General features: G+C 50.8%; 1 protein-coding gene across 1 annotated transcript in view; it reads right to left on the minus strand.

Annotated features, from left to right (window-relative positions):
* Window positions 1-1,798: 1,798 nt before the first annotated feature.
* Window positions 1,799-9,057, minus strand: part of CDCP2 (CUB domain containing protein 2) — a 24,670-nt gene continuing 17,411 nt past the window's right edge. The window contains exons 5-6 of the mRNA XM_006025840.1: window positions 3,169-3,347; window positions 1,799-2,116 (exon numbers count right to left, since the gene is read on the minus strand). Of these exons, the coding sequence (XP_006025902.1) occupies window positions 1,799-2,116; window positions 3,169-3,347 (497 nt within the window). The remainder of the gene's footprint in view (window positions 2,117-3,168; window positions 3,348-9,057) is intronic.

The following is a 9,057-nucleotide window of genomic DNA, read 5'->3' on the forward strand; positions in this document are numbered from 1 at the left end:
TTGCTGCTTTGTGTGCCCGAGTGTTATGGCTAGGATGAAGGCCTGTGATGCAGAGACATGTTATGGATTTCGGGGACTCGAGCAGGGTGGAACAAGATCATACTGAAATGCTTGGGTCCAAACCTTTCCCACAGCTTGGGTAGAAATGACTCATCCCAGCCCAGGGTACAGACCAAAGGCACTTGGGGAGTCCCCTAGCTCTCCTGTTCTCTCAATAAGCAGCTTTGTGCTCCCTAACCTGCCTGTGACAGTATATGACTCCCCCTGTTCTCACAATGGGTCGCCTTTGCGAGCTTAATCCACTTGGGAAAGAACAGAGCTCCCTCTGTTGTGTCCTATACAGACCACTTAGCAGGGCTGGGCAAAATACGGCCCATGGTGGTGGACTCCGTTTTCTGGCTGCCCCTGTAGCGGTGGCTCCTTTGGCTGCTGCTACCGGACCCAGACCTGCTGCCCAGGCACCCTGCTCTGCACCCACGGCCGGGGGTGGGACCCGCACAGGCAGGGTGAGTGGCCAGGTGGCTGGGTTGGGGCTGTGGCTGGGAACAAGACAGGCTGGCATGGCTGGGGAGACCCCAGGATCTTGGGTCAGTGACAGTGTGGGGCTAGGGCCAGGGCAGGGATGCGATGTGCTGCCCACACACCCCTGCAAGGGCAGGTGGGCATCAGATCATGGCTCTGCCCCACACTGTCACTGCCCCCAAATCTTGGGGTCTCTTTGACTTCCAGCCACCGCCCCATCCCAGCCACCCAGCTGTGCACCCTGCCCGTATGTGTCCTGCCCTCGGCAGTGGGTGTGGGGTGGACAGGCTGGGGTAATGGGGCTGGGTTACTGGGAAATGGAGTCTGGCCACAGGCTGAATCCATCGTTAGAGGGCAACGTCCAAATAACAGTGGAAGAGGGCAGACGACCCACCACTTAACCCAACAGACTTGTGGTGAGAGCACTTACCCAGGGAGGAAGACCCTCAGGTTTGAGGCTCTCCTTAGCCAGAAGGGGTTTGAACCCACAGCTCCCATTTCCCAGCAAACTGTCTCATCTACCAGCATGTGAGCTGGGTAGAGGGAAGGAGGCGAAGGCACCTCAACCACCCTGTTGAAGACAAGTCATGGGTAAGCCAAGAGGGAAGGTATTATGAAGCCAGCATGCAAGGAGCTGGCTCAGTGAGATGGCACTGGGCTGGGATGGAGGGAAACCTGGGCTCTGGCCCCTGCTCCCAGCTTGTTCTCCCAATGCTGTTTATGTATCAGTCATTGCAGAAAATGTGCTGGGGCGGGGACCCAGGTCTCCCTCCCAGGGCAATGCTTCCTCACTGGGCCACAGAGGAGCATCGTCTTCTTGCTCCAGGACTCTTTCTCTTGGAAGTGGCTAGTGAGCCAGCTTCAGGAGTAGGGCTGGGGGATGCTTAGGCCCTAGCTAGCTCGTGGCCTGCTAGGTAGGGAACTTGGAAATGGGACATAGTGGTTCAAGCCCTGTCTGACTGAGGACCTAGAATCCAGGCTTCCTCTGGACAAGTGTCCTCAGGGCAGCTTCATGGTTTTCTTCTGGGGTTTGTGCGCACACAGAGGAGATGTGTGCAGGGATGTGTTTCCTAGTAGCACTCACAGGAGCTCTGCAAAAGCAGTACAGACATGCCCTTAGTTGCCTAGATGCCCAAAGACACCTATTAGGTGGAACAGGCCATGGCCCAGTGTCTTCAGGATGCTGGTTATGAAGGTCGGTTCGTGATAAGGGATGGGGGGAAGCAGTAGAGAAGGGAGCACTGGTCCCAGTGACTCAAGTCCTAAAGGCAGGCTCCTATAGCAACACTAGTCCAACCACAGCAATCACCATGAGGATGCCGGCAAGGATACAGATGCTAATGAAGACGATGTCGCTGGTGTCTTGGCTCTTGATCTCATAGGTGTCTATGGCTTCGGCGTCCTGTTGCTGCGACTCCACCAGGTTCTTGGCGTACTGGCTCAGCCGGTAGGGATCGGAGCCTGAGAGGAGGTTTACGGAGGCTTCCTTCCTTCTGGGCTCGCACTGCACTTCGTACTTGTGAATGTCCTCCTGGTCCCCTGATGAAAAGTTGATGTACAGGATGCTAACGATCATGGATGTGTTGTTTCTTTTCTGTGGGACAGGGGTTAAAGCCCAATTTTGTATTTGATTTGTCTTTGGTGAATTAATATCTTCTTTTCAGCCACAAAAAACCCCAAGCCCACAATGTAGCAACATTCAGACAATGCCAAGCCTTAGTATCTTAAGAGACAAAGACTGGGTGCAATGTATTCATAGTGGTTTCTTGCCAACAGCTTAAAAGCACGTGGCTCAAATGTGTGCTAAGAGCTAGAGTCAGGGAGGTATAGGGCCTTAACAGGTCTCCTAATCCATCATCTTACTCTGAGGCATGACCAAGTGTAGCCAGATCAATCTTGGCAGACACGTGTCAAACCTGCAGTGACCGTGGCCCATGTCTGAGCCTAGGCTAGGAGGCAAAAAATAGGTGGATTCATGGCTTCTGACTATCCAGAAAGATGTAGCCTTATTTCCACAGGGACTTCAATGAGAGCACCAGGTGCTCCTCTCCTCTGGTCATAACAGGGCAGCTCTCATGGCTTGTCAGGTCTCTTCTGGGCTCTGTCCTGGGCCACACGCTGAGACGCGTTGCTAAAAGCTGCAGCATTGCCAACTCTCATGCTTTTTGGTGTTGCTGTTAAAGTCTACACGTCAGGAATGTGAAAAACGTAGCTCTTTCTTATATATATGTATATACATATAAACATATATAAAAGAAAAAACTAAGGTTTTCACCTTCCCAAAGCATAGACTTTAAGAACAACACCAAAAATCCTGAGAGTTGGCAATACTGACGATGGCCACTGAGTTTGGGTTCCTCGGGCTCTTTTGGCCCTTGTCCCATCTCTGCATTCACACGGCAGATGGGTCAGACTGTCCAAAGGAAAAAATATCACAATCCAATCTGGCAAACCTGATCTCTGCCAAGGCATTGCTTTGAACATCAGCCCCTGCCTATAAATTAGGGAAAATACTTCTTTTTCCCCACCTTTTGTTTATCTTGTCCCAGAAGCTTTTCGGAAGCAGGATAATCTTACTATGTAGCTAGCTAGAAGCAGGGTTTACCGCATGACTGCAGGGGACTACGATTCATACTGATTGCTTACCTGGGACTCGGTACCACAGGTGTCGAACCTCGTGTGGATCCTGAAGTTCAGGCCGACCACCTGGGCAGGACAGGAGGGAGTCCCTAAGTAGATCTTATTTCTCTCCAGCTCAGCCAGAGACCTCATGGGGATCTGGATCTGAAAGTCCGTGCGTGTGCAGCTGACGTTCATGGGCACAACTGGAGGGGGAAAAAGAACGCAAGCAAGAAGTTCATCTCAAAAGTCGTGAGGAACTTGAAGGAGAGGGAGGGGATTGTTTCCAATATTGTAGTTTGCAACAGATGTTGTAAGCAGAGAGTATTTCTCCAGTGTAGAGTATTTTTACAGCTATTTTCAACTTTTTTTTTATCAACATATGAAACTAAACAGTCTGCTCTGGCATTCAGGTCCAAGGGGCCCGGAGCTGCCAACTTTCACATTAATGAGAGTCTGGTGATATTTTGTTGTTGGTATTTAGGAGTTGTGTGACTAGGCGAGGCTCTCTGCATTCCCTTAAAAAGCCTAGGAAAAATGACAAGCCCTCATGATAACAGAGGGCTCTCTGGGGAGCCAGCATTTTATTTTCAGTAAGTTTTCTTTTTTTTCTCATGGATTTCACAGATATTGCCCACTTTTGCAGGCAATGTCGGATTTTGCATTTTCCACGAAACTCACAAAATTGTGATTTCATTAGGTCCCTATGCATGGGTCATCAGCAGCAGAGAGTGAAGGATGCCTTAAACCAGGAAGGCTGGCCATTTTTGGCACTCCTTGAGTGTCCCTCCAATCCCCTTCCCCTGCCTGAGCTGCTGCTCTGCTTCCTGCTCGCTGCCCTATCTGCCACGTGCCACATAGAGGCTGCCTGTGCCACTTGGGGCACACATGCTGCAGGTTGGCCTTTCCTGGGCTGCCAGAGAAGACAGATCCCCGTTCCTGGTGCCCCAGGCTGTGCTGAAGCTTCTCCCTGCATCTAGGAGCCCAAGACAGAGGGAAGTGGGAGGGACAGTCCAGGCTATGACCCCCCTGCCCGCCAGTAGGACCAGCCATCTAGAGGTAACAACCCAGAAGGGAGGTTGGCAGGAGGTGCAAAGCTGTGTGCACCTGGGAGTGTCCTGCTTTCTTGTCTCCATGGGGCAGTGCAGCTCAGGATCACCCCCGTGCCGGTCTGTGTGGCCTCAGCCCTCTATTAGGACCTCATGAGCCCTCTAAGGACACTGTGGCTTAGGCTGGCGCACACACACACACACACATCAACCTGGACCCTACAAGCTTCAGGCTGGAAGAAACCCCCTGGGTCATTGACCCCAGTCCCTTTCTACTGCCATACCACAAACTGGTCCAGCTCCATCTTATTCACAAATGCAGACCCAGCCTGTGCATTTATTAGCTAGTCAGGTCTCAAAAGTGGGATTTGCATATATTTTCTATCTCCAACAACACTCCTCTGCCTGCCCCTCTGTGAAGCATGATGCCAATCACCACCAGGCAGGAGCCGTGGCCACTCAGGAGTGGAACATCTTAGCGTATCAGGCCAACATCTCAAGTGCTAGGGGGCTGAACAGAGCGAAGCCCCCACCCGAAAGCCCATGGTCTCCCATGTTCTAGTATGGGAGTACATCTGAGTGAAGCAGGCAACCTTCTCCTCTCAGTGACCCCCTCTAGAAAATGGGATGTGGGAGAACACCCTCATAGTTTTGGTAAAGGCCCACTGAAGCTAATGGGTGACCACTATGTTGGGTAGCTGTAACGAAACCATGAAACTCTTCTTTGAAGTGATAGTAGTCTCTAAGCCAGCACAGGCCACTTGAGGTGAACTACCTGGGTGGACCCGCACATGTGTGGAAATGTGGGTGTGTGTATGTGTGCAAGAAAGAGAAGCAAGCATGAACATATTGGGACAGAGGTGGAGACTAGGGGGAAGCGCCAGCACAGCCTGCACAGACACAGCGATGTGAAACTAAGGCAGGGGCGGGCAATTATTTTGGTCGGAGGGCCACATACTGAGTTTTGCAATCCATCGAGGGCCACATGACAGCCATCATGGGGCAGATAAAGATTAATTTTCTAAATTTTTTAGGGGCCTCGTGGGCCAGATAGAATGGCTTGGTGGGCTGCATCCGGCCCGCGGGCTGCATTTTGCCCACCCCTGGACAAAGCCAGGGCAAAGCCTGGACAGAGGTGTCTGGGAGATGCCATCTCTAAGAGCGTGTCCATGCAGAGATAGAAACACCCTGATCTGTCTGACTGCCCTGCCTTCTGCTAACCAGCACTCGGCACAGTCTCTGCAAATGAACAAGGCTGCAGCCCCGGGAATCCCTGGCTGCGCTGGGGATGCCTCTCCTCGCTGGTACAATGCCAAATCCCCATGTTTGGAATTAAAAAGGGGGCAAAACACCTACCTCACAGGCTGTCAGAAAGATGGCCTAGAAGCTGCAATGAACTCTGATGGTGTAACATGCTCCAGGCCTTGTGCTTCATTGGTTTCGACTCTGTGGCCGTGTCCAGATGACCGTGGCTGTGAGCTTTGTGGCACTGCAGACACGTCTGTGGAGCCACAGACCGCATATTCAGCCATTCTTTGCGCTTCAAGGTGGCAGCACATGGGATTTTTTTGACCCCTGGGTATCCAAGGGTAAAAAAAAATGTGCAAAAAAAAAGTGGAGTGGTGCATGCGGGGCAGCACGCACCACTTAAAACCGGAGCCTGGCCGGCCAGAGCCACACACCAGCTGCCGGCCAGGATCTGAGTGGCAGCCCCAGAAGCCCCCAGGACCCCAGGTAAGGCTGCTGGGGCCAGCCCATTGCTGGCCCAAGCCTCCTCTACCCTACCTGGAGTAACCTGCCATGTGCCAGACAGCGTGTGACTTAGGTATTCCCTGGGAACAAGTAGCAGCGGCACAAGGTGTCCCACTGCTAGTTGTCCTTGCGTAACCAAACATCCACGCTCATGTGGATGTGGCCTGTGAGTCAATTTGCTTCTTGCACACTGAATCTAAAATGCCACCAGCCACGTTTCGCACCAACTATGCACCTGCGTGACTGCCTCAATGGGGAGCAGGGTAATGGGGAACCAGACCCCTGATCTACAGTGCTATGATCACCTCCATGTTTGCCAGCAAAGTGATCGGGCTTTCTACACGCAGAGAACAAATGCATAAGCCACTCAGAAAGAAAAACCCAGAGCAATCAAAGGTAGCGCTTATCAGGGTTCAAACCAAACACTTCAGCAATATAAATTATTGAATTATTCTAACTCTGTTAGAATTTCAGGCTTATGAAACTGATAAGAGGCAATACAATCAACTTGAAAAAATGGTGTCACTTGGCTACATTCAGTACATTATAAAACCATTAAAAGATTTACCAAATAACTAGAGTGCATTAGATCAAGAGGAGGAGGAGAAAATGGATCCTTTCACCCTGCTGGAAGACTTTCTTTTAAATGACCATAAATCACATCCACAACCCAATTCGCTTCCTTTTATGGGCCAGCTGGAAAGGAAAATATTTATATGGAATAAAGAAATACAGAGCCAATGCAGCCCTCTGATTTCTGTTGACATGGTTTCATGTCCAGTACCCAGTGCCGACCAGTGCGCAATAGTACCCAAACTCCACTGCCTTTAGTACTTGCTTCTACCCTATTTTCTCTGTTGTATTGCCACCAAGGCAACTCCCTTGGTGATAATGCCAATATAAAAAGTCCTAGTGTTCCTACTACCACAGGCTCTCATTCTTTGAATGCATACAGAGCTCAGGAGAGCAATGTCAAGCCCAGGTGTGTTTATTATTGATATTTAGGCTTGGCAGCGTTCGATTGGTGTGTGCCGATACACGTGCGCCTTTGTGTTCTAATTAGAACGCATCGGAACAGACTCGATTAATCAAGTCGGCTGGAGCGTTCACGCTCCAGCGTGTCTCACCATCATGTGTATTGTGTCCCACATTTCGAAACAGCTGAGAGGGCGCTTTAAATAAAACTCATCGAGTGAGCTTTATTTAAAGCACCCCCGAGGCCATTTTGAAATGTGCGATGCTTAATACAAATGATGGAGGTGTTTTAATTAAAGCAGCTCTCTGGGAACCACTCCAATTTAAATGCACACCCCACCCCTGCGCACATCCATAGACACCCTTTATTTTTTTAATCATTTCGACGGCTAATATTGATGTTTATTTTTAAGCGTTTATTTCATTTTTTTATGGATTTAAATTTTCAGGATTGCACCGAATAAGGAGTCTGGGGAGTAGACAGTTTATTAATGACAAACGTAACCGCTGTAGGACTGCCGCCAGAGCTGCCATCAGTTCTGGCTTCGCTCACCCGAAGCTCCCTTGTTTGCTTTGTCACTTCCTCTTCCTTGGTTCCCGGTCCCCCGGGGCTCCTGGGAGTTGCAATTGAAACTACAGTCAGCACGGCTCTGTAGGACTGCTCCCCCTGTCTCCACGCACTCCATCAGCCATCGTTTGTATGTCCCCTTTCTATTCATTTTGATTATTAATGGTGGAAATATTTTTTCATCAGTCCGTGAGATGACATTGATGTCTATCAACATTTACCAACAAACACTGAATCCTGCCAAGCCTTTTTATATTCCAGGAGCGCCAACCAAGTGTAGGGCCAGAGTCGGCCTTAGGGAAAATGGTGCTCTGGGTGAACTTGTATTTTGGTGCCGCCACATGTATTTTGGTGCCTCCCACCCCCAAGTCAGCACCAGGCAGGCAGAGGCAGGGATCTGCCAGGGCAGGGCGGGGTGGGGAGAGCACTGCTGTGAGTGTGGGCTGCTCACGAGTGTGTGTGCATGTGCGTGTGTTCGGTGCCCCCCTGACCACAGCGCCCTGGGTGGTCATCCGTGTCACCCACCCCTAAGGCTGCCTCTGTGTGAGGCCCACACTAAGTGTGCTGGTTGCGGTACATATAAAACATAAGCGTCAGAGGCAGTTCCTACTCTTTATAGTCGAGCGATGCCTTGAGATGGGGACTTGCTCCAAATGATGCGAGGAACTCTTGGCAGGGTTAGGTAAAGGATGCAGACCTCACATGCCCTAGGCCAATACCTTGGCCACCCCGCTGTTCTTGAGCTGTAACTTGTCTATTTGAATCTCCTCCCAAGGAAAAGCCCAAGCACGCCATGCGAGGGGCTCGTTGGATACAATAGGAAGCGACCCGGCGTTTCATCAAGACGCCGGTCCCGTCTTTTGCAGAGGATGTTTATAGTAGGCTTGTACCACACAGACTCTTAATTACAAGCAGCTGCAGCTGCATAAATCATTAGCCAGTGCGCGAAACGAACATGCCGTGTTCATTTACCGAGGAAGACAGTGGTTTCATGTTCGATTTCTTCCTTTCACAGCTGAATGTTAATCACATTTGTTTACGAAACGCGGGCTGGCGGGGGAGACGCGAGAGGCCTGAGCTCACTTTCCAGCTCAGACGCGGGCTGTCACACCAACCTTAGGCAAGCCGCTTCGTTTCTCTGGGTACCTCTCCCTACCTGCTCTGGGGTGTGTTAGTCTGGGGCAAAGATTCACTGAGTAACGAGCTAGTGCAATCTGTCCAATTATTTCCATTTTCTGGGTGACTCCTGCAAATGGGGGTTATTTTTTAGCCTTGTGTGTTCCCTTTCATCAGTGACTTGCCAATTCAAGGGACAGTAACAGGATGGGACACCCCTTTCGGGCTGGTATCAGGCTACCAACTGGTATCTCTGCACTGGAGCAAGGAGATGCTACTATAAAAACCAATACTAAGCTGTGACAGGCAAGGCAGGCTCGTCCGCTGCAGGCTTCAGGCGATCGGATTCAGAGCAGACACAGGGAGATTCCCCCGGCATCGCTTGCATGTTCCTCTTGCTGATCCCCACACACTTTTCAACCAGACATGAATCCAGCCTCACTGCCCTTGTGTAGG

Source organism: Alligator sinensis, unplaced genomic scaffold, assembly GCF_000455745.1.
Source record: "Alligator sinensis unplaced genomic scaffold, ASM45574v1 scaffold172_1, whole genome shotgun sequence".
NCBI classification, from domain to species: domain Eukaryota; kingdom Metazoa; phylum Chordata; order Crocodylia; family Alligatoridae; genus Alligator; species Alligator sinensis.